This window comes from Diplotaxodon limnothrissa, linkage group LG6 (assembly GCF_057381915.1).
Source record: "Diplotaxodon limnothrissa isolate DT_005_m linkage group LG6, D_limnothrissa_male_GT1.1, whole genome shotgun sequence".
NCBI classification, from domain to species: domain Eukaryota; kingdom Metazoa; phylum Chordata; class Actinopteri; order Cichliformes; family Cichlidae; genus Diplotaxodon; species Diplotaxodon limnothrissa.
In genome coordinates, this window is record NC_140601.1 from 42,124,167 (window position 1) to 42,150,096 (window position 25,930).

General features: G+C 40.6%; 1 protein-coding gene across 2 annotated transcripts in view; it reads right to left on the bottom strand.

Annotated features, from left to right (window-relative positions):
• sorcs3a (sortilin related VPS10 domain containing receptor 3a) overlaps positions 1-25,930 on the bottom strand; it is a 267,372-nt gene that overhangs the window by 45,917 nt on the left and 195,525 nt on the right. For both annotated transcript variants that reach the window (XM_085356485.1, XM_085356484.1), the window contains 10 exons: positions 22,743-22,832; positions 22,114-22,293; positions 15,899-16,045; positions 14,259-14,361; positions 11,108-11,184; positions 10,468-10,559; positions 9,145-9,252; positions 7,435-7,552; positions 7,208-7,341; positions 1,446-1,559 (listed from right to left, as the gene is read on the bottom strand). In XM_085356485.1, the coding sequence (XP_085212611.1) occupies positions 1,446-1,559; positions 7,208-7,341; positions 7,435-7,552; positions 9,145-9,252; positions 10,468-10,559; positions 11,108-11,184; positions 14,259-14,361; positions 15,899-16,045; positions 22,114-22,293; positions 22,743-22,832 (1,163 nt within the window). The remainder of the gene's footprint in view (positions 1-1,445; positions 1,560-7,207; positions 7,342-7,434; positions 7,553-9,144; positions 9,253-10,467; positions 10,560-11,107; positions 11,185-14,258; positions 14,362-15,898; positions 16,046-22,113; positions 22,294-22,742; positions 22,833-25,930) is intronic.

Below are 25,930 nucleotides of genomic sequence, written 5' to 3' on the forward strand. Positions count from 1 at the left end.
GCTGCACGAGCTTTACAGAGAATTTTGTTGAACTAAACAGAGCACAGCTGTTGTGTCTGAACAGGCTCCCAGACAGGATGACAACTGACAACACAAGCTGTGTCAAAGGCTGAGACACCATGGAAGCTTAATCATAGTGGCAGTGAATAAAACACTCCCACTGTGATTAAGCTTTGCAAGGTGTCGGTCCCCGGGGCGCCTCCAAACTAACAAAAAGGTCACATCTCTGTGACATAACAAAGAAAAATGGATTGTAATGGAAAATGTAAGATCACGTCAAAAATGCAAATATACGACTTTTCCCAATTGAAGTATTTGAACATGAACAGGATATATTGCAGTGGTTTTCCATTTAAGGATCTGCCAAATTACTACCCTGGTCTCAATCATCAATTGACCAGATATGGTCAGTATTCACTGATTGATTGGTGGCGTTTAGTAACCTCACACAATAACTGTGAAACATCCTTCTTCTTTCAGTGCAGTGGATTATCCGCCTTGATCTCACCCTGTCTCTTGCATCCTCTTTTGTCGATCCAACTCTCTCCATATTCTCCTTCAATACATCAATGTCTCTTCTCCGAGGCCTTCCTCTTTTCATTCTGCCTCGCAGCTTCAATTTCAAAATCCTTTGTCCAGTATATCCACTAGTCGTCCTCTGTACATGTCCAGAGGATGTTTACGGTCAGTGGTTTTTTTGAATTAAAGAATAAAACAATCTTCTTCTGGGAGAGAAAGTGTACGAGCAGTAAAACCGACCCGTGCTTCACTGACCTCAAAGGTTTTGCTGCTATAACCTAAATTATCGTGTTCTAGCTGCAGATCTGATAGTGCCTTTCTTTGTCTCTCTTTATAGTTTTAATAAAATCACCTTTTGGAAAATGAGGAGAAATTCCCTTTGCAGTTATCCTCTAAAATGACAGAGAGTGGACCCCAAACTCACCAACAGTTTATGACCTGTGACGAACATGACCCCAATAAACAGCTTCATCTATCAAAGCTGCATAGTCCCAAATTAAAACAGCAACAGAAAACAGAGACAAGAAGTCATTAGAAACCAACTGACTGACATGTAACAAGACATAAAACATTTCGAATAAAGCACCTGTGAAATATAATGAATGGTTTGCCTCTGGGTCCTGTGAGCACCAGAGTTGGTAGGATTAAGGTTAATGTTACTGATTTCAAAGCTCTTTCCTGGACATGTTTATGAGGATAAGCCGAAGCTTAAATCCCCACATTGGGACCAGATTGTGAACATCGGCTTTCTGCTCCACTGATCATATTAAATCTATGATCCCTATCTGATATGAAAACACATCCCACTGTGGAAAAGTCCTCTGCAAAGACCTGTTTGTTCACAAAAACATTTTACATAAATGTGCGCAGCATACTGTACTATATTCTTTTAAATGTGAATTAGTACTAAATCCCACAGTGCTTACCCCGTGCTGTTGAAATAGTTCTGGCCTTGGCTGCAGCTCCTGGACACGGTGGAAGGATTGAACCAGAAGGCTGGCTTGCAGTTCCCGTCGCTGCCGCGCTCGTATCCATAATCACTGTTACACAACAAAGAACATCCACACGGTACCTGATCAATATCAGCATGTGAAAAGGGACTTATTGTCCTGCAGTGTGTTCCCCATTTACATCTTATCTCTGTTCATAGCTGGTGACCAGGGGCCTGTCTGACACAGAGACGCATCATTATTAAGTATTGATTAAAGCTGCTGCTGCTCACGAATGTACCACAGCAGTGTGAATCTGTGGGTGTGGAAACACAATGTGCAGGCAAAGGTTTGCCACCGTCTTTAAGGATGACTGACTCTCAAGTTGCCTGTCAATGTTCCCAGTCAGGACATGATTTACATGTAACAAAGCAAAGTAAGCAAGTGTCCACTCTAATAATGCTCACGACATTGATTTATTAATTAGTTAGCAATGCAGAACAAATAAACAAAACTAACAAGCCTGTCGCTGACTAGTCCAGTATGAATGTGTGATTACAACAGTGTGAACTTCTCATTAGCGAGCTGCCAAGATTGATTGGATACACAGGCGCATGTTGGCAAACAGGTAAAAGGTCGGCACAGAGTACAGCCTAGGACAAAGGATGTGCTTTATGTTCAGAATAACACTTTTGCAGTCAACAAAATAACCATGTAATGCATCTTAATACATGTGTAATAATGAGAAGGTCAAAGCCACTTTCATAGTGGCGCATGGAGCCAGGGGCCGATTAGCTTAACTTAACTGGAGCGGAGGAGGCCGAGGTAGGGGAAATTACATTGGCTCTGCCTAATGTTTTAAAACAGCATAATCCTGTTAAGCCTAAATAACTCCCAGTATTACCATTTACATGTTCAAGATCCACCATAGCTAGGCGCTGGGGGACAGAAGTCGGCTCATCTTTCTATAGCCACCAGTGGGCAAGACTTGGACTTAAGTAAGACCAGATGTCCACTGTGCAAGTTTTAGTATATATATAAGGCTACGTTCACACTGCAGGTCTTAATGCTCAACTCCGATTTTTTGATCAAATCCGATTTTTTTGTCTGCTCGTTCACACTACAAATAAAATGCGACAGCAAACGCGCTCTAGTGTGAACCAAAGCAGCCGCATGCACAAAAGAAGACGTCACACACAACGCGCTCTGTTTAGACCCAGAGCAAACAGTATGTGTGACTGATGGCCCTTAACTCATTCACTGCCATTGACGTCTATAGCCGTCAATTGCAGTGAATGAGTCAATGGATTTAACTCATTCACTGCCAATGGCTGGCAGTGAATGAGTTAATATAAAGACTTCGGATTTTACGTTTCCCAATTTTTGCTTTAAGTTATTTTGTTATTTACATAATAATGTAAATAACCTAATAATGATCCTTATTGCTGTTTTAGAGAAGCGGTGCTTCAAAGGATAGCTGCAGATTTCTGTCAGAATCTGCAGATTATGCAGTACAAAGAAAATGTTCACGTTGTCTTCCCAACAGTTTCACTGACATCTACACTGGATGGCCAGGAGGCGTTCGCGATGTCTTCTCTGGCGCTGATAATCGACGTCTGTCTTGTGTCAGTGACGTAAAAGACGGATTTAATGCGACATAACCATCAAACAGCAGTCGCTTTCTGAAACATCGGATATGTATCGGATTCAGCACCACATACGAAAGTGACCCAGATCGGATTAGAAAATATCGGATTTGTGCCGTTCACACTGTCACACCATGATCGGATATGGGTCGCACAGGGTCAAAAACATCGGATTTGATGCGCTTTCGCCTGCAGTGTGAACGCAGCCTATCCTGACCTTGGTAAACACTTTCCCAATGAGTTCATGAGCTCAGTCATTTCAGGGTTTGGGGACACGAAGAGTTCCAGTTAAAGGTTTTAGCGTAAGTGTGACTTTAATCAGCATTTTGTTGATTTTCATCAGGGATTATACTCGACCATTGTCCTTTATGAATCTTGAATGCTGACTATGTTTCGCAGTTTAAACACACACACACACACACACACACACACACACACACACACACACACACACACACACACACACACACACACTGCTTGTATGAGTCATGAGCTTTCTTTTTCAAAGCATGATCAGAAGATGGATTTAGTCATCCTAAAATCTCATGTGTACCATCAGCCCGTGGTTGGTCTGCTCTGCTTTTTATGACACAAATGAATCATAACAGAGTCAGCTTGGAACAAACCGAATGAAACAAATGAAACAAAATGAGCAACTGCTACAAGATTCCAGATTTCCAAATTTAGTTCAGGAAACTTGTCATCAGGCAGTAAAGGAAACTTGGGATTTGACTCAGTGTTCGGTGCCAGCTGGTCAGTATGCAGAACACTACGTGCACAATAGTTTGCAGGCATTTTCAACTGATTAATATAACGTTAATAAGTACGCACTTAGCTGATCATTGTGCCAGGCAGACTCTTCACACCTTGAATTAAGTTAAAGGATTTGGACTTCAATTCTGCACTGATGGGTTTTTAAAACTCCTCGTTTCTGAATTTTAAGTATTCATCAAATAATTCCCCGCAGAGAGAAAAACAGCAAGACAGAAATTAGACTAAACAAACAAACAAACAAACAAATGAAAAAAACACTAAAAACTTTCGACTAGTTCAATAGGAACCAATTAGCACTCACTCTCTGCACATCTACAAACGCTATTTACATAACTGCTGTATGTTGAAATGGGTTTTTTTCCATTCTCTGTCATTACAAGATAAAAAACACAACCGCTTAGGATTTGCATACAAATTGAAACTATTTACACGCCCACATGGTCTGAACAGAATTACGAGCACGGTGAGCTCAGACATACGGAGACAGACATTATGAGCAAATTGTGTAAAACCATCCCAAACTCATCAGATTATTGGAAAACACACGGAAAAAGTTACTGAAGCACATGGATAGGATAGGATTCCACTTAAATAAAAAATCTTCTTCCACAGTTGTTTTTCAGTCAATAAGAAGATGGACCCTATTTATTGCTCTTTTGCGTAGGATGAGTGTGAAAATCTGGATTGTAACTTTGTCACATCAGCTTTTATTGTATATTTTACACGAGCACACATATCATCAAGATCATTTTCTTCTACTCAGAACAAAAAATGTGATTAGGACAAAGTGAACCCAAGTGTGGCTGAAAACAGCCTTCTTTTCTAATCCGTTTCCCTCTTTTTTCCTTCATCTGCAGCTTTGTAAGTTACAGGACTCACGTTGTTTGTGGCTACAGAAGGGATGCAGAAACAGCCCTAAATAGCACATGTGAATGGTGTGAAGAGTGTATTTGATGGTAGCTGGATGGATGCACTTCAAAATAAATTGCTACTGAAGAGAAGCTGGTTTTTCAAAGAGACATTTTTTTTTTTCTTCAACGCAGCATTTAGCTAAATGACCTGTTGAGTCTCATTCACACGAAGCAGCTGCCAGTAACAAATTGCTTAAAAGGTAACAGAATGAAAAACTCTAAAAATATTATTTTATCCCTCCTCTCGTGTTAGGGTCGGCACCAACCCATTTTAAATTTCAAATGCATAAAAAAATCACATACATTTGTTTATTGTATCAAGGCTTTTTGACTTTGTCAGGAACCTCTATTTCTACAAAATAAAATAAAAAAAATTATTTTCACTAAATTATAAAATGCCCTAGTTGAAATTATGACCTTTGTGTTGTTAGGGTCGGTTTCGACCCAGGTATAATATTATGAGTATAAAGCAATAATTAAAGCCAAAACTGAAATCATAAGTGCACTGTCAGCTAAAACACTTACAGCAAGCGCCTCTCCTAATCATATGAGCTTTAGGGGATTCTTATTTTGCATGTTTTTTGCAGTATACCTGCACAAAAACAAAACAAAATAAACACGGGCATGTGAGGTGAATTCACTATTTGAGTGGCCATTTGACTTCCAGAGTGCACATTTACAATTTGCAGCATACAAAAAATGAGAAGAAGATTCACAGTGAGCTAAGTTCTGGATCATATTTTTGGTGAAAATGAAGGAGAGGACACAGAACAGCATAGCGATTCAGATGGGCAGGTTTCTAAGGAGGAAGACAATGTGGACTATCATCCAGAAGACACAGACACATCTGATCAGAGGTGGAGGTCGCTGGTGCTGAAGCTACTCCTGCTGAAAGATTCAAGTCCAAAAATGGTAAGATCTTTTGGAGCTCAGTACCTCATGATGTACATGGCAGGGCAGCTGCTGCAAATGTCATCAAAATGACCCCTGGAATCACAAGGTTTGCTCTGACCAAAGTCAGTGACATCAAGAGATGTTTTGAGATATTTATGCCATTGTCACTAGAAAGAATCATCATTACTATGATAAACCTTGAAGGAAAAAAAGTCAATGGCGACATGATGAGGAATACCTGGATGCTTTCATTGTTCTTGCTGGAGTGTACAGATGCTGCAATGAGGCCACTGATCGTCTATGGGATGCATCGACAGGCAGAAACATTTTCTGGGCAACGATGTCACTTCACACATTTGATATCATTTTGATTCAAGAGTCCTCAGATTTGACAACAGAGAGACCAGACCGAGGTCTGACAAACTTGCTCCCATCAGGGATGTCTGGGAGAGATGGGTGCAGCTTCTTCCACTGATGTTCATCCCAGGGCCAGTGACAGTGGATGAATGTCTTGTCCACTTTTTGAGGAAAATGCCCCTTCCGGCAATATATACCCAGTAAGCAAGGGAAAAACGGCAGAAAAATCTGGGAAGCCTGTGATGCAAAAACCAACTATGCCTGGAATGTACAGATTTTCACAGTCAAAGCTGCGAGTGGCACCCCTGAGAAGAAACAATGAAAATGTGTGGTCCTCCATATGACCACTGGACTGCAGGATCACAATATCAGCTGTGATATTTTATTTTATTTTATTTTTTACCAGATATGACCTTGGACAAGAACTTCACAAAGGAAACTGAGGTGAAGCTGTATCATTGGGAAGTGATAAAAAGCCCACAATTACCCACGGCTATAACCAAAACAAAGGAGGAGAGGACTTTTTCTTTTTTTCAGTTTATATTAAAGGTCTACTGCTGAAAAAAAACAAACTTTTTTTGTCTTTTCTTGATGTAAATGTCTATGGGTCGAAATTGACCCGTAACACCATCGATGTCATTTTAGTTATTAATCTTAAAATGAAAAAAATCAATAAAACAGATTTATTTAAGAGATGTGTCCTATACCCCTCAGTAATACTCAGGTAACACAGAAACCTTTTATTTATTAATATGATTCTCTTGAGGTTAATTTTACAATTTTTTTTTAATTGAAATCGAGGGGTATAGTGACAAAAAAAGACCCAGAGGCCCACACCAAAAGTATTAAAACCAACATTTTCATGGATAAGGAAGCCTAACAAGGTAACCAAGAGATGAGAAACAAATTGGATGATAACTTATTGTTTTTAGTATATTTTATAGCTGATTTAATTCACGGGTCAAAACCGACCCGCTAACATAAGAGATGATAACAGAAAGCTAACACGAGAGGAAGGTTAAGAAAGTGCGTCCTTTGAAATGTGTGCTTCTACATGTGCGGCAGAACAAAAGCTGCAATTAATGAAGTTCTCCTTCAGCAACAATAGAAAGAAACATAATCCCCCTCGACGATTATGAAGAAAGGGGCTACTGAACAAAGGCCCACATCATCTTACCATTCAAAATCATGAGCCCTGCAAATACAGGACTCGGCAGACAGGATTCTCGAGTAGTCCTTTCCCAGCATGCAGTAGTTTCCGGGCCTGCGCTTCATGTAAATCTGCTTTTGTCCCATTACGCACGGCTCGCCCTGTATGCAAGAGAAATGGTTGAAAAGCATTTTCAAAGCACAAACACTAACACGGGCAGCACCTTCATGCATGGCATGGATTTAGATTTTTACCTGGTTGTGCAGGTGCCAGGTTTGATAGTCTTCCTCTGTGCATTTCCTGCTGAAGATGGACTTGTAGTCTATCTTGATGAGCTGCCATTCGGAACGGTGGCTAAAGTGTCCAAAAAAGCTGCAAGAGGCAAACGATCTGAATGACTTAAACTCTGCTTTTTATTTATAAAGTGCCATTTTCCAGTAAAAATGCACATAGTGACACTCGAGCGTATCACTTCTACTCTTAATGACACTGTGCTCCCCAAGAGGTTTGCTTCGATCTGGCAACAGGGTAAAATTGCTAATATGAAGTCAAAGCGGGCAAGGAATTAACAGCAAGATGATCTTAATAAAATTAGTTTTGATCAGCAATGGTGAGGCGGGAAAGGACTGCTAGATTTCCACTCCACAGTACTTCAAAGGAAAAAACTGTACTGCATCTCTAGTTTTTGATAAATATGTTTACACGTTCCTTTTAAAAATCAAGACTTTTCACAAAAAACCTGTAATAATCTCATAAGATACAACCCCAAATCAACTCCAGTTCCTCTCTAAATGTCTGACTTGGTTTATATAATTCATTTTTTTATTCACAAAGAAAAGCAGGGATTTGATAAAAATCTGAAAGCTTTTACTCTCCCGTTGTCACGCTGTGTCACCTCAGACAGGTCTGTGACCCTTTGGAGATTCTCTTTAGAAAGACCCTCTGTATTGAACTAATGCAGTGCAATGCATTTAAACTAGCAAACTGCTGCTTACAAACAGCTGCATCAGTGCATTAATAAGATGAGAAGTTTTCTGCACCAAACACCAACCTTAAAGTCTAAGTAGTTACAAAATGATTAAACAGAAAAAAATGATTTTTGACTTTTTGACACATCTTTAAAATGATGATTCTAAAGTGACTCTGATTCCAACAAACTGAGAAACAATTACTGTACCACACTGTTAACAGCTCAGAGGGTCCAAATCTGTATGGAGTAATAAGCCAAAGAGTTTTTCAAAGTACTGTAATCTAAACTGCTTTACAGTGTCTAAAGGTGTAAATGAAAGTGATACAAGCACAGCCTGTATAACAGTAGTTGAAAAATACACTATTGTGTGACCTGTCATCTCTATCCGGTCTTTAAGTGATGAAGTATGAACCCTGCTTCTGGGTCCAGCCGGGGTCTGTGGAGAAGCTGGGGTTGGTGGGGCGGGGTTAGCAGAGGCATTAGCTGCTGTAGATAAACAATAGCACAGCAGCTAGCTGTCATTTGGGCTAAATTAAACTGGACTTGATCTGTAATCTATGATGGATATTTTGTTCTGTGTTTGACATCTGTTTACATAAATCTGCCCCGTTCATTCTTTAATTCTTAGCTATAACTGTTGTTACTCATGTGCTCCTTACCTCAGTTTATCATCATAAAGAGCAAAAAGCTTCAAAAGGTGCTTTTTCATGGCCATTTTATTTTTACTCTACAAGATTTGATTCGATTCTAAAGGTGTAACAGCAAAAAGGCTGATTTAAAAGTTGTTCTTTGAACCCTTTAAACCCTTTCCTTGAGAGACTTAAAAACCACCTGACTCACAATCCTGCAGAGCTCTTGAGGACCTTTTTAGAGGTCCTCGATCCTTTGGGCCTCTCTGGAGGGCAAAAATAACCCCAAGGACCCCCCACTGCCACCTTTTACTCAAATCACATCAACACATTGTAACATGTCATTCAGCTCTTTGTGGACTTACGTCATGATTTGGTTTTCAGCCCCAGCCTCCACCAGCACTCCATCCACAAACAGGGGCACCGAGGAGAAGCTGTGCTGGGTCCACTGCCTGCCTTCGTCAAAGCTGACCCTGTGTATTGTACGTCAGAACACATTCTCATCACAAACCCGGCAACAGCGACGGCGCAGACACAGACGCTCTCTATTAGATCCTGGTCATAGGGGAGGATTTATGTAGGGATCAGAATGACTGGCTTGTCTCGACACAGGAGACTCCGAGTCTCTGTGCAATTAGCTATTGCAGCGTTTGGTAAATATTAAAGGCTGAGGCATTGAAAGGGAATTTAAGAGAGTCCGCCAACTTATTAAAACAAAGAAGCACAAAACTGCTTTTGCAAGACGTGAACAAAGGAAAGGTTTCGGTGTCAAAGGAAAAAAAGCAACATCATTGTTTCCTGGATAAAAAGTTGACACAGAGGCGAAAAAACACAAGACCAGAATAGAACTGTTTCATTTTTGACTAAAAAAGTGCAGAGGGAGAAGGAGACGGGAACACAAGATTGGACAGCTTTCATCATCGGGTCTTGGGCTACATTGATCCTGACAGTATATCAACACTGGTGCTGAAGTGAGAACAACTAGGAGTACCCGAGTGTGGCGTGGGTTGAAACAGCACTGAGGCCGGTGCTCAGAAGATTGTCCCATGTTGCCACTGCCTTCATTTGGCTAAAAGCACTAACAACAGAAAAAGCGTTGACATGCACCTGTTATGAGATTCAGTCAGGGGAACTGTTTAAGGTAAAGCTGCCTATGAACGCTGCGATGCAGTGACTGTGGAGATACTCATATCAATCTCTTTTTTTCTGCACTTCCTCTACCATCGCACTTAAATTGGTTGGGAGACAAAAAGGCTACACTTCACTGCTTCTAAAACTAATTTCAAAATTGTTGCAAAAGCGAGCACACAGATCTGGTCTCACTTGGATTAGCCTGCACGGAGGCAAAGCGAGGCACCCGATTTGGCAAGAGGAAGGCAACATGTTAATGAAAACAGTAAAAGGAGGTGCGGGGGTGGGTGGGGGGTTTGGGGTGCTGGCTGTTAATGATAAGTGGTCTAGGGAAGAAAAAAACCCCTCAAATTAGATTGGCTATGATTTTTTTTCTCTTTTTTTTTAAGAGCCATAGTCAAAGTGCATCACTAAATGGATCAAGTGTCACATATAATATGCACATTCACTTTTTTTGGAACTGTAACTGTTGGATTAACCTTACAAGAGCCACAGGAAATTGGAAAAGCAATTTAAGACAGGAAACTTGTCCAAAAAAGTTCTCCAAATGGACATACCACAAATGTCTAGTTGGCACAGATGGCTGCTTCACAGCAACAAGAGCCCCTCCTTTGTCCAGAAACCAAATATTGTGCTCCTCTTCAAAAATCTGAACAGACATTCACAGACATTGGTATCAAAAACACAGTGACAAAGGTTACAAAATTATGTCCCATTTCCAAAAAAGTTGGGTGAAATTCAGATAAAATTAAAATGCAGTGGTTTGTAAACCATTTAAACCAGAAGCTCATTGTGAATTAGATACTAGGAGCACAAAAAAGTTAGAACAAGGGCCAAAACAGAATGTAAAAGGCGGGCAAGTCTCTCAGAGGTACATATGGGACGTTAAAGAGGTCATACTTCTGTTCATCAGGGCCAAAAACCCAGATTGAATGAGCCAAGCAGGGAAGCACAATACTATAATAATTCAACCGTTAATGATATCATTGTCTGCACTCTTGCTTTGGTGTGTAGCATGTCTAAACTGTCTTATAAAAAGTCTGTAACCTGCAGTCAGCTGGAGTGGAAACTAAAGGTGTTGCATAACAAGAAGCCAGAAAATACAATATTTGTGTTTAATTTTTTACATCATCCGTCAAAGTTCGAAACTGCTGCAGATCTGCTGGCTGTGGGTGTAAATGTAGGTGTGAGGCTCACCGGTCTCCAGGTATTGCCAGCATCAGATGATATGAACATGCCAACATTGTTGTAAGAGAGCTCTGCTCCGATATTTCCTGCAGTGGAAATTACACACACACACACACACCATGAAAAACACAGTGAGATCTCACAAAGATAACAGGCCATATGTGTTTTAAACACATGCTGTAAATCACACCATGTCTCTGATTAATTCATCATCTTGGCTTGATTCCTGTATTAGCTTGCTGACTTGCAAGTCATGTGAATACCAGAGAATATTTCATGTTAATTCCTGTGGATGCCTTCGTTACGAGGACAGCATAATGCGCGGTGTAGACGAGGGTGGGTGCCTCTCTCGCTCCGTCTTTCTGCGGTGTTGCAGCACAGCGCCTCCAAAGCCTTTTCCTGCGAGTGCGCAGCGAGTGAACTCGTTTCTTCTGTTGTTCTGCTCGACTATCTTGGCCGCGGCTCAGTAAATAGGCACGTGTTTGATCTGGATGGTGTCATGTTGGTGAGATGATCTCTGCACCAGCTGATGTCTTAAAAGGCGCAGCGGGCAAAGTGAATCACGGTGCCAAAGCAAAGTCCCGGCCAGAAATACACACAAGCGCACACGAGTACATACTGTGCAAACATCACGCTGGGAATGCATGTTTATTCAGCGTTTTCACATAACGAGGACAAAACAACATAAATGCACACGCTCAAAGCAAAACCACAGGTTTTTTTCCTCCATTGGCGCTAACACTTCTCTTCCTTCCTTAACACTTACAGGCACACACGACACATAAGTGTGGCACTGCACAGTGAAGCTTAAAGAACTGCTGAGACAGAAGCTTAAGTGGGGGTCAGGTAGGGGTCACATCAGAGCTGCATTAGATAATCAGGCTGCTGACTGGGATGACTCTTGATCCTGTGAAATGTTAACTTTCATACTAAAATAGCAACATAAGGCAAAACTAAACCTGTGCGATGTTAATATACTAATACAAATATAAAATAACATTGTGGATTAGATGATGGATTATTATAATTAATATGACATTATTAAACACAATCAGCATTGTACAAATTTTATTTTTACTATGCACCACTTCAGAAAAACATTGATTACACTCTGATGAGACGGCCACAGGACTGTCCTGCACACACATGCAGAGGGACCAGGATAAATGCTGGGTAAAGGTCTCCTGTGTGACGTCGTGCACACGCTGCTCAAGGCTGGCTGGTGTCGGTTTTCTGGAGGCTGCGGCTCCTGCTTGGTAAAATCAGTTGCAAAGAATACCTCGTTGTCATTCCTTTGTTTGCTTACTGCATGGAAGAAACCCTCGGAAACAAACACTGTTTGCCTTCAAAGTAAAACTTACACCTTTAAAAACATGTTGGCTGGAGTTCTGGGGCACAGGCTTTACTTTAACGTGTTAGTGCTGCTTAGAGAGTCGTTACAAGTCACCGCCATGCAAACTACTGATGACCCAGAAGTACTGCTACTGAACACAGTAAGAGCATCACCCAGTTGGGGAATGTGTTTTTTTTTTGCCTAGCAACTGGTGGTTGCCGGGGAGTTGCTGCTAACTGATTAACCTCCCCATGCTGGTTATTAATGCATAAATCAAATGTTAGTTAAATCTTGCATTTAGGCAACTGTAAGATTTACAGAGGAATGAGATGAATGTATCGTGAGCAGTGTTGGTCAAGTTACTTGAAAAAGTAATCAGTAACTAATTACTGATTACTTCCCCCAAAAAGTAACCCTGTTACTTTACTGATTACTTATTTTCAAAAGTAATTAATTACATAGTTACTTAGTTACACGATTTACAACCTGAGTAGGTGATAAAGCGATAGATCTTTCAGCCCAATTCTACTTTTTCTACATAATCCATCATACAAAATGTAATCAAAGGGAAAAGTCTCTTTTTAAAACTTGTTTTATTAGTTTTAATCTTTTAACTTTATGCATCAAACAAAAATTTTATTATATGCAACATTCTCTGACTGGAAGAAATTAGTTTAACATTTAAACCTATTTCCTGCACATTCCAGCACATAAAATAAAATATTTTTTGTATTTACACTCACTCTTTCAAATAGATGCAAGTAAAACACAGCAGAAAATAAATAAAGTCAAAGACTCAGCGGTCCTGTTGCTCTATTTTCACCTGTAAAGCAGGAGTGGGGTAGGCGGAGGTTTACCCTGGTGCAGGTGTGCCGCGGTCAGTGGAAGAATCCGCGAGTTTCTCTGTGAGTTTCCCATTACGTCGCAGCTACTCGGTGCTTGTTCGGAAGTTTAGGGTTTTTTCGCTGTAAAAAGAAGTTTTCTTCCCACGCACAGCGGACACTAATGTTTTTGTCACTTTTTATGGAATCAAACTCAAAGTAAGGTCAGTACTTCCACGCTTTAAACGCTGCACGCTCATACTCTCTCCCACACTCGATATATGATCCATTGTTGATCTGCACACAGCTGTTGTCACGAACGTCGCACTCGCTTACGTCACTGTCATGAGACACTCGCAAAAAAAATCACGGTTTTAGTAACGCAGTAACGCAGCGTTCCTACGGGAACGTAACGGTAATCTAAAAACCTTTTTGCAATAGTAATCCCTTACTTTACTCGTTACTTGAAAAAAGTAATCAGATTACTTGCAACGCGTTACTGCCCATCTCTGATCGCGAGTTACTTGGACGCTCACTAACAAGAGCAAGAAGAGAGACACTTCATGAGTCCATTTTACCCGGAAACATTTTTCTAATAGTAGCTGATGTTAGCCTGCCTGTTCATTTAGACAAAGAGCTTGCTTACTAACGCTATCACTAAAGAAATAGCACCTGAAGCCATATCAGTGTGCTTGTGTGGAGTTTGTGTTGGTGTCTAGGTTGTGTTGATGTTGAGATGGAGCAGAAAAGAGGCAGTGCCAGTGAGGGAAGCCACCTGTGAGCAAGCATAAGCATGCACATTCCAAAATTTAACCTGCAACCTCCTCATATGATCGAAATCAGTCTGTTAGAAGCAGCTGAAGCAGTCAGAGAAGATCCTGATTTTTAAGCTACCTAACATGTGCAGACATTGGTAAATGTAAAGTGTTCAGCGTATGAAAAAAAAAAGTCATCTTATGCATTTTTAATGTGCAGACTGTCTTTGGTGTTCAGTGTTTTTACTCACCTGTGGCAACTATCATTCCCGGTGCAGAATTCTTGGTGGAAATTGTTCCTGACAAGTAAGGATTCTCAGACATTTGGAGTTGTAGATGAAGAGAGCAGAAAGGCTGTAAAAGATTTAACAGAAATAAACTGAAGAGGATGTTGATTTTAGAGAAAAGAAGCACCGAAGTTTAGATGCAGTGCCCAGACAAGTTGAAAATAAGTGTGTATAACTGTGTATGCATACGTGCATCACTGTAAGTGGCAATAATACAAAGTATGATCTAACTCAGTCTTGCTATGCATCAGCTTATCTAATTAACTGCCAGGTAATAGGATGGGAAGCAGGGCTGATCTGTTATGTGAAAATGATAGGGTCAGAAAAATTAGAGAACAAACAACAAAAAAATCCCCAAAAGCTAAGCTAACGGTGCCTTCAGACGTTTTGCTAATTACATTTAATCTGTCATTAAAACAAAGAATGATGGAATTTGCATTAAAGTGTGAAGCTGAGCCTCCAGGGCATGCAAACAACAGAAGACAATTACATTTGTTCACGGAGCAGAAAAAAAACCTGTGTCTGCTTTCATCTTTGCAGCAGACAGCGTGTCACTGGTGTAAGGACACCGAGGGCAGTGGGACTGAACAGGGTAATCAAAAGGAATCTACAGCAGTAATTAAAATGTCACATGAATGCACAATCACAGGGAACCTGTAAGCCACACCGCATGTCCCTGAAATAACCTCTTAAACAGCATGAAGTCCTCCTAATGTCTCGACCATGATTCCTGCTAACGGTCTGCCTGTTAGTTTTAGATGCAGGGAAGCTATCTAATGAGACCTTTACCACGTACAGCTGATCTGGGATCTGCCGCTCGAGTACTGCATCTTCCTCATGATTAAAACAGAGGTTGCACTTTAATCTATATTATGCACTAATATTAGTTTTTTGTACATGACTTGGATTTGCATGCACATGTCTATCTGGGCCATGTGTACTCACCTAACTGTAAATTAATTTAAATAACTAGGATTCATTGAACAATGTGAGCATGCAGTTTTAAATGATAGCCAGTTCTTTAATGAATGGATGTTGCAGATCTTTTCCACATGCTATAACACAGGTCCACGGTTCACTGGAAGGGGTTTCCTAAAAGCTAGAATGCAGCAGATTAAGCTAAAGTTTGCTTGTCCAGTGCAGAAAACATCTGGCTGTGGGAAATGTAACTGCTGACTTGGTGAGACTGTTCATACCTGTGAGAATCAGGGCTTTCACCAACATAAAGACCAATTTCCAACTATTATTTACTACACAGATGATTTATTTTAGGTTTTAGAACAGACTTCATGAGGGTGGATTAGTAAGCTCTGGCTATAGAGCAGTGTTACAAATCAGCAAAATATATTTTTGTGTCTGCAGGTTTAGACGTCTTTGTGAGGACAGATAATTGGTATGCTACTATACCTGTGGGGACCAAAATACCCGTCCCCACGAGTTTGAAGACATTTTTGAGACTCAAAATGTGGTTTTAGTGGCAGGCTTATGGTTAGGGCAAGCAGCTGGGGAAAGGATCATGTATAATTGATGTCCTCACTAAGATGTGAAAACTAGTCTGTGTGTAATTTCCATAAACACAAGACAGCATTTGACGTGTACGTTACCAGTATGCAGTGGATGTCATTCCCCTCCAGGTCAGACGCAGGAGCCTGCAGGAGCCTCCAGTCCCGCCCTTTATTGTAGGTAATGTAGGTTTTCACCTGGTTGTCGTGCCTCTTGTTGGCGATTAACATGCCTTTAATTCCAGCCACCTGATTGGCACAGACACATAACAGGTTGAAACCCATCTTTAAAGCAAGCCATCAGGGAGCACTTTACACACAACAACCCTCCCAACACCCATAACAGTTAGGGCCTCAGTTGCGCATGAAAAAGCATACCCGGCACTCTCATCAGAAAAGGCATTTTGTGTATTGAGGCGGCAATCTTCACAACACCAGTTAAATGCAAATGGCGCGATTATCTTTCCTTTCTTCAGCTGACAGTCCTGCAGACACCGTCAACAGAACAGGCTGCAGTTTCTTACACTGTGCTCTCTGTAATTATATCCTTACACGTCTCAGTAATCTAGACAGTACAAAATGATGACGGCTGAGAAGTGACACCTTGTCTGTTTTCCAACAATTGAACCGAATCTCACACGTACACCTGTAACAGTGTAGACTCACAGTCCTCTGACCAAATCCACCCCGCCAGTCGTCTCTCAGGGATTAGACACATCCTTCAACAAAACCAAAGCATGACATGCAATGGAAATGACAGAGTCACTCTAAATGGTTGCCATAGTGAGGGTCTCCACATGGATGTGTTTGCCTCCCTGAAGGGACACGTCTGTATAAGTGGCACTAATAGGCAGCGCATTTGACATTGTCATAGAAACATGTGGCTCAGGATGGATGCGGCTAACGAGGGTCCTCCTGTCCTCATCCAACCTGACCTGTCAATTGTGGCAGTAATTATTTATTTCCTCCACCTCCTCTGTCGAACACACACACACACGCAGAACTTTATATGGCCAGCAGCATCCACCCCTTTCTTTCCTCCCACATGACTTTCTTTAAGATACAGTGAAGGATGCAGATCTCCGTTCCAAAGCACACATTACTCTGAAATGCGCTGATTTGCCGCCTTCACGCCACGCTGATTACTGCTATTTGCTGTGAGCGAGTGGAAATGGAACAAAGAATATTGCATGACAACTGTGCAGCAGCTCTTCAACCCAGCCGACCAACACCCAGCTGCTTGGTGAGCTGACTGTTGGTAAAGATTTGGCATTAACTTTTATATTTTTGCGTTTGAATTTGGGTTTAATCTGCTTTGCTCTAGCACACACTGGGTTACACTGACTGATTAGCACCGACTGCTTGTGGAAGGTGTGGGAATAACCCTATTTTTGCATTTCCAAAAATACCAACACAAGCCCTGGCAAAAGTCTCGCCTCACCTGGAACGTGTACAAACAGTTTTTTGTTTTTTTCCACTGTAGCAAACAAATTAAATGATATTGTTTTAATTATTTTGTGTGTTTTTTGTTTTTTTTTAGATTAAGCACAGGAAACTAAATGTGGAATCATCATAATAAATGTTTAATATTTTCTTGCATGTCCTCGGACTTTTATGTTGGGCTGAATTATTTGGGGCAGGTTCCAACTTTCTTAAATAGTATCATGACTGCAGTTCGCTGTTCATGGACCATTTTTGTGCTTCCACAAAAATTTTTATTTTTACCTTTTGAAAAAAGGTGAAAAAAATCAATATTCATCCTCTTTTATTGTATTTGTGGTGTGTTTCATGAAGCTATAATGATCACTTAATAACGTATTATTACTAATTATTACACAAGAACTGTTTTGTGGTTTGTTTGCAACAGAGTAAAAGAGTCAGAGGAACATTTTCTGAGTGTCTGAGATCTAATTTTGAGGTTTTGCCAAGAGTGTGTAGAAGACAAATGAAAAGTCTCTAATGCAATTAAACATCAATATGAATCGATTTTACTGGATCTGCAAAAGATTTCATTTTGCTTTAGCCTGACCTAATTTTCAAATCAGGGGCACGGATTTATAGAGCTGGAAGCAGAGAATAAATGAGATTATTTATTGATTGTCAGTCCTTGGAAAACTTTTCTATTAAGATTACCCAGAAAAGGAACAAACACTGTCCTATATGACCCTTCACCTAGTTCTTAATGCTACTGCTAAATGTATGAGTTTGTTTTGGAGATATACTTGACATGCTGCTTGCACCAACAATGAGATCTTCAAATTGCTTTTAGCCAAAAACATGGTACGAAGTATGCTCTAAACCAATTTTGCATCTGGCCCTTCAGGTAAACTATTGTTAACCACCAGTCTAATTTACAGCCATCTTTAAATTACACTAGAGGTTTGTTCATGGTCTGCATTTCAGACAGTGGTGCTGGGATCTTTTTAAAGTTATGAATACAGAAAAGTACTGTCAGATAAATGAAAGACTGCTGTGTTACAGAATAAATGTGGTCGTACCAAAAAATGACTTTCAAGGTTGTTTAAATTGTACAAACACTGTTTTTGTCTTCTATACTGTACTACACGTTTCAATACACTCATGGATGGAAACATAAAGAAATGGGGGATAGCTCAAGACCTTTGCAGTTACTGCGCTGTTCTCTTGCTCTTAAGTGAATATACAACCTTACATCTGACAACACGACCTTGTGAGCACCATCTCCCAATACTCCATCCATCAGCTGGTTGTGGTGGTGTGATAGAAAATGTTGTTGTTCCATTTTTTTACTGATGAGTGGAAGGCTCAGCGGTATCCTGATTTTGTCTTCATATCATCCTCTTTTACAAGATATACTTGTTTGCACAGAATGTTCTGAATGTATTCTGTGACCACGGCCGGCTGATAACTTGTTCCTATAAATGATTCTATGCTTGTTATTATTCTCGCTCAAATACCGTGCAGAATGCTGCCGATGTCTATTGTTGTTTGACAACTTTGCAAAGACAAATTAAAATCTCAGAGAGACGGCTCGTTTGTGTCCAGATTGATTTCCATAACAGTAGTAAGCAGTTTTGCACTGAAGTGGACAATCATACAAACCGCTCACTAGAACATGAGTGAGAATATAACAAAAAGATCCAAGATTGTGCATCCACACCGCACAGTTGGGACTGGCATGTATTTGATGTCAATAGTTTGTCTGAATCATCTGTTGAACGTTGCGTTGTTGGGTTTGCACTTGCTGGTGGGAAAACACAGCCGTGAATAACCACATCATCCTGAGTATCAGTATCATCCAGATCATTAAATACTCTCCACCGACAACAACCCACTTAATGTCTTCAATCAATCATCCTGAACTGTTTATTGTGAGAGAGATAAACGATTTTTGATACAGTGAACTCCACACAATCTGAGTGCTAATCGTCAAAGAGCCACCTGCTAAGCCCACTCTCAGACTGAAGGAAGGTTTAGCAGGTGATGTAGAGCCCTGATGTCAACAGAAAATTAGTTTGCACAACAAAAGCTCATGATTACAAAAATTGCCCTTGTCCAATCTCATTGACAATAAAATAATCCCTCTAATTCTGGAGATAATTGTCCAATTTTCTGTGTGGGGGGAAGAAAAGAATAATTGATTTGTGGAGGGAGGGTGCACAAAGAACAGAGGCCCTCTGGGAAGAGAAATGACTTCTAACAAAACAACTTTCACATAGTTCGCCGTCTCCGATTGGAGCTGCAGCTTCTGTCTGAAACGTCGCCTGCGTGAAGAACGGTTTGTCACAGAGCAACAACAATAAATGAGATGAATTCTGTCGCACATATCTTTCCTTGTGTAATGGGTCTGGATTATCAGGGTAGCAGTGTGTCATCTCTCTTGTTTAGGTTCAGATCGGGAAATGTGGCCGAGCCAAACACGATTAAAGCGCCTTGTCATGCTGCTTGGTTAAAGGCCTTAACAACTGCTGCATAGAAATAGAAACTGCGCACACACTCACGTATGCACATCAGAATCAGAATCAGAATCAGAATACTTTATTGATCCCTGGGCAAGAAATGGCATTGTTAATTACCATCCTGCTGTTACTGCTGCTGGCCAATATCTCACTTCCTTCCACACTCTCTCAGTCACACCTGCCAGTGTAGGACTGATAAACTGGGTTCACCCGGGAGTGGAGAAGGGAATTCTACTATGAATACAAAACCGTATAGCAGGCAGTAGGTTAGCTAACAAGGGCATTACAAGTCCAGAGCTGCATGGCAGTGAGCCCCATTAAATGCACTCTTTACACTGTATGCATGTTTGCAGGGTGGAAGCTCGCAGCCTGAAATGCAAACCTGGCTCTGAGAAGTTACAGCAGTGCTGTTGCACACGACCACAGGTTTTATTACTATTCATGTTAATAATATGCTTAAATGGATGGAACAGTATCATCATCATCATCAATTTTATCCACAGTTTATCTTGTCTTTATAATACTGCATATGAATTATCCTAATGTAACAAACACAGATACGTTTTGCCTAATTTAATGCAGAAGACTAGTGTGTACACACACACACACACACACACACACACACACACACACACACACACACACACACACACACACAAAGCCAAAGACTGAAGTGAGCTAAAATCTGTGAATGGAGTGTACCTTATTAAAAAGCCTTTGTTATTTTGTGATAATAAATGCACAATGAATAAAATATGTAAAATAGCTCTAAGTAAGCAGCAGGAAAAAGAAAAAAGCCAAAGCGCAGCCAAAGTTTCCAAATCCCTTCTGTTTGTACCGAAGAGTTGACCTCCTCTCAGGGTCGAATGGTTCAACTGGCTGATATGATGGGCTGAGACATCGATATTAGCGATTATTCATCCAGTCACCTGCCAGGTACTTTTTATTAAGTTCCTGCTTAAGGATTACTGCTTTTTTAAAGGCTACTTTCTGCTGGTGTCTGTTGGGTCTGTGTTTCCACAAGCCCCGCTAATTCTAGAGATTTATTCATCATGAAGAAAACAAGACAGTCGATCGATCGATTATTTGCGCAAGGGAGGCCTCGTCTGTGTCCACCATGAAAATGACCTCCCGATCTGACCTCCTCCTGCTGCCTTTTATTGAGAGACAGTTCACACAAAACACGTCAGAACAAAGCCACGCCCCCTTGGTTCCAAGACAGGGCATTGTATGTATATGTGTGAACTTCTGTATCTACGTAAGAATGTGTGTGTGTGTGTGTGTCAGACCTCCTGCTGACCAAAGGGTCCTATAGCATAAAAGCAGGAGGAACATCCTTGGTCATAAAGAGGGTAGTCTCCCCCACACCCTAGATGGTTCACACTAGATAACACAGTGAAGCCATACAAAGGGGAGGAGGTTTACCAACATCAAACAGACCTTCACAAGGATGTTCCTGTGATTAAAAACACTACCGCCCCCCTCCCAGAATCTTAAGACTCTGGGGAGGGGAGGACGGAAAGAATTCCTTAAAACCATGTACAAATGGTAAACATAAAAATGACAAACATTTAACAATTCACTCTAACAGTGTCCATGTCACTTTTCACCAGAGCAATTCAATAGCTGCCAACAGCGCTTTTTCTCACTGTCATTACTCCATATTGATTGATTGATTGATCTTGATGTTAGAAGTCTAATTCCGGTGCTGCTGAGTTACTGTTGACGACGAAACTAACCACAACGATCTGGCTGCTAATAGCAGTTATTGCTGATGCGTTGGAGGCGTGTTTGATAGGAGGATTCTGGAGTTCTTAATTTACACAACACTAAAGTCATATTGTTTTCACAGTGTGAGCTGATATCCAATAGCAATACCTCACATTGAGTTAATGTTTAAAAAAAAATGCTGAAGACTTCAACAACAGCTGAAAGAAAAAGCCTCTGTGTACCACACTGTCAAATATTTGGTTAAAATTCATATATTTAAAGCGCGTCTATCATACTTTCCCTTCATTTCTGTCAGTGTCTGTGAACAAACACTACCAATTATTACCAATTATTATCCAAACAATCCCTAATCCATAGTCAAAAGCTCAGACTATTCTAAATGCTCAGTCACAGTTCAGCTCTGCTCAGCACCTCATTCACTCATGCTGTCCGTGGACACAGTAACCTGTATGTCACACCTTTTGTTGATTGTGATTTTGTTTTTGCTGTGAAACAGCTCTTCTCCAATAATGTTGACACACACATCTACCTGTATCTGTTTACCATATCGCAGATCTAATGAGTGAAAATAATACTAATCTCTGTAATTTCCCATGAATTCATTATTTCAGAATCCACACAGGGTGACTAATTTCATCAGGCGTCTACCTCGTATAGGTCTAGCATCTGGTTCCCTCCAATGCCCCTGGTGGTCTTGACATTTTCCATGGCCAAGGTGAAGTAGATCCCTCTGGTGTCAGACAGGTAGAGGTTGTAGGTGTCATTCTGGTTCCATTCCTGCACTGCAGCAAATACCTGCTTCTCGTCAGTGCTGACGATGTGTAAATCCTATCAAGAGAGCAGGGGGAGAGATTAAGAAGAGTTATGACCGGAGGCAGAGAGGTGACGGATTAGAACATGCTGACCCCATGGGACTGGTCACGAGATCAATGCTGAGGTGTGAATATAAATGGTTGATGACATACTGTAAAGAATGGGCCTTATTCTTAATATGGAGTAAGTTATATAAGTATGAATGGAAATGGGCAGTGACCTGACTTTTTCTATATTATATCAGAAAATAGAAGCTGTTTAGAAGAGCCTTATATAAATGAAATGTCTTACATTATATTATACCTTTGTTTGGTTTTACCAGTGAATGGAAGCTCCAGAGAAATGGAAAGATGTGATCCAAACCCTGACCCTGAACAAGTCACTGGTGAGCTGATGGGTGTGTCATAGGTTAAAAGCATGTCTGTGTGTCATCATCATCATCAAGTAAAGGCACTGCAGCTTACCTTAGGCAGGGAATATTTGGGCAGCTTGATTTGTATAAACGGCTCTCTCTTGTAGGACACATAATATGTGGCTCGCCCTGATGTAGGAACCTAGAACATATAATACTCTATTAATTAAATACATTACACATGGTATGCAGCGTTTCTGGCTATTATGCATCATTTTATATAGTGTCAAGTATAGTTTGGAGGGTGCAGGTGTGCAGCTCAAAAGGAGTATAGATGCTTGTACACATCTAATTCACGATGAGACTTTTTCCACACCCATGTGATCGGCAGTATGACAGCGCACCCGAATCTATCACCTGTAGCGCACTCGTGACTATTATTAACCGTGTTTCCACATTGTCACCAGCCTTGTGATTTTCGTGTAGTTTGTGCAGTTGATTGAGAACACTATGGTTGTATTCAGGCAGTCAGTCCATGTGGAGAGCAAAACAAAGGACCGCCTTTACAAAAAGCTGGTACTGGTCCAGTTTTCTGTTGGCTGCGCGGTTACACACCTTGAATTGAAGCTGAAACTTACGTTTCAATCAGATCTTCATGGTTTCATAAGTCCCAGTGCTTATGGATCTGATGTACACATAAATGTTTTAATGTGTATGTTTGGTGGTTAGAAGTGAAACTGGAAACCTTTGTGTGAACATTTGATGATATTTCTGTAGTTGTATTTGTATCTTACAGCCCAGTAACAGTGGCTCCATATAGTAGTTTCACATTCATTTGCCAAGTGAAAAGTTGTTGCTTCAGTTCCAGCCAGAACCACAAATCCCCTTTGGAGTCGTGCCAGGAAGCGGATCCGGCGTAAAACTGTGAAATGCACTACCTGCTGTGAGCACACTTTGTGACGAGGAAACAAGCAAACTAAGCGCACATTTAGGCCCAATAACAACTGATTAAAAATGAGCAACTATCCAAATCTGGTAAAAGGTATTTTTTTTCTCTTATAAGATTAAATGAGACTTTTGTCCTCACGGTATAATACGTGATACACGTCCTTCTATACTCCTCGAAGCTTTGAGTCTCAGGATACTTTGCTTTTTCCACGTAGCAGTTCTCTCTGACTTTCAGATTTGCTGCTGATAAACAAATGCAGGGGAGAAGGCCTTATGTGTCACCTCATAACTGACATCATACCATATTTGTCTAAACAATTAAAGTTTGGGAAAAAGTACACATCATTTTCTGGCTTTTCCACCTGCTTATTTTCGTGGCAAAGCTGGATATTGTGGCTGCCCAGCAGTCTTTTCTTTCCATTTATAGCAACCTCCTGGCTTGGATTCAGAAGATGCAGCCCAGGTGTCAATGCACTGGTGGTTTCAAAGTGGACTTTGGTAAATATCTCGTAGGAGAATCAATAGTCTCATTATTCTTTGTCAAGAGAAATCTTTAAGTTACCTAACTGAGCCTCGTCTGCTGTCTAGGAAAGAAAAAAACACATCCTAATGGTCTAGACTCTTTGCAAACACTCTAAGCTGTTAGCTTATGCAGCAAGGAAACACGGGAATGGTGGGTGATGGAGAATTGTCATTAGGCGCAAGACCACAGAAGACAGAAGCACTTTGTACAAATAGAGAAGCACCCAGCAAAGTGAGACTGCAGGTTCATAACCTACTTTTCTTCCCTGACAATAACACTATGAAATTCATTAGAGGAAAACCTTCAAATCAGAGCTTGTGGTTCTCGACTAAAGAGAAGTGAAGTCAGCATTAATGTTGTACGACAGAGGCGATTCTTTTACCGATCTTGCAAGCGTTGCGAGTGGTCCAGCAGAGAGAAAACACTGAGCACTGAGAGGAAATATAGCAGCCTAGCAGCGAGTGCTGTAGAACAGTCCCACATGCAATCGAGTGAAGGAGCAGGAGATCGATGGCTGGGTAACCAGAGGCAGTTTGAACTTTAAGAGGAATTGGTATGATGGATTTTTTTCCCATCCCTTTCAGGATCTTTCATCTGTGACGCATACGTGCTAAAATGTGGAGGTGCTTGAATTGAAGGGGTGGTTCTGGTTGAGTGCTTGTGAGTTTATTTGAAAGACTTCAGAGAGGTCAAACAGGATTGAAGGATCTTTGGAGAACCACTCTATTTCTTTGTCTAATGTGCTGCCAAGGGCAGAAAAGGTTCCGGAGGAAGGACTTGCCTGCAGGTGAATCAAGCTGAGTTTCTGAACCCACCCATTCTCTACTGAATAAAACATTTAGCAGGATCAAACAGCAAGAGAATTTACAACTGCTGCACCTCAAAATCGTGATATAAATTAATAATATTAACTTAAAATATAAAATACATCGAGTTGGATGACTCAATTTCTGAGGCTGGTGTAAGTCTATGTGATGCTTCTGTTGGATGTGAAGAGGTGAAAGGGGTAAGGGTCTTTGGAGGAGCACAGGTGCCATCTGCTGTAGTTGTTGCTGTGAAACCTGAAAATCATGTTTTTTGCAGGTGGTTTAAGAAGATGCAGCTATGATCTGATGTTTGCAAGACTTGTAGCCACCGTCTCATCAACATCGATTTTTAAAAAGACAAACCGATAATGAGAAACCAAAACCAGATCCATCTTTTTCCTTCTACCTAAAACATTTTTAGCACATATCAGATACCACTGCAGTTTTTTTTGAGGAAAATCTGAATAAAACTGGCATTGCCATGGACTAGGTGTGTAATTATCCCAACGTTTCCTGTTGACTTTTAAATGTATGAAACCTCATTTGCACAATGTCAAAGTAAATAATATTCACGCTGGAGAGGAAAATACAACCCATAAATTGCATCTGTGTTACTTGGGATTCAGGACATTACCATTTCAGATTTTTCTGTTACACAAATCGTGATTAATATGACACACCATTCTGTGGCTAGGATGAATATTAAAACTGCTCACACAGGAAAACAAAGCACAAATGTTCAGTTGAGGTTAACATAAAATGATTTTTACATATTTTATTCCTGCCAAGTGAAATCATTTGCAAAAAAAAAAAAAACAAACTCATACCAGAAATAGTATGACAGGAAAGAAACACCTGAATTTAGCAATATTTTAAATACATTTCAACAGATCAAAAACTATTTGAGGCCGGCTGTAGCGCGAAAGTTCCTAAAGTCACTCTGCCCTTAATGGCCATTTATCTAAAAGCCATTCAAATCCACACTTGCAGTTTATGCAAAAAGCTGAGTGTGCTTCTCAATAT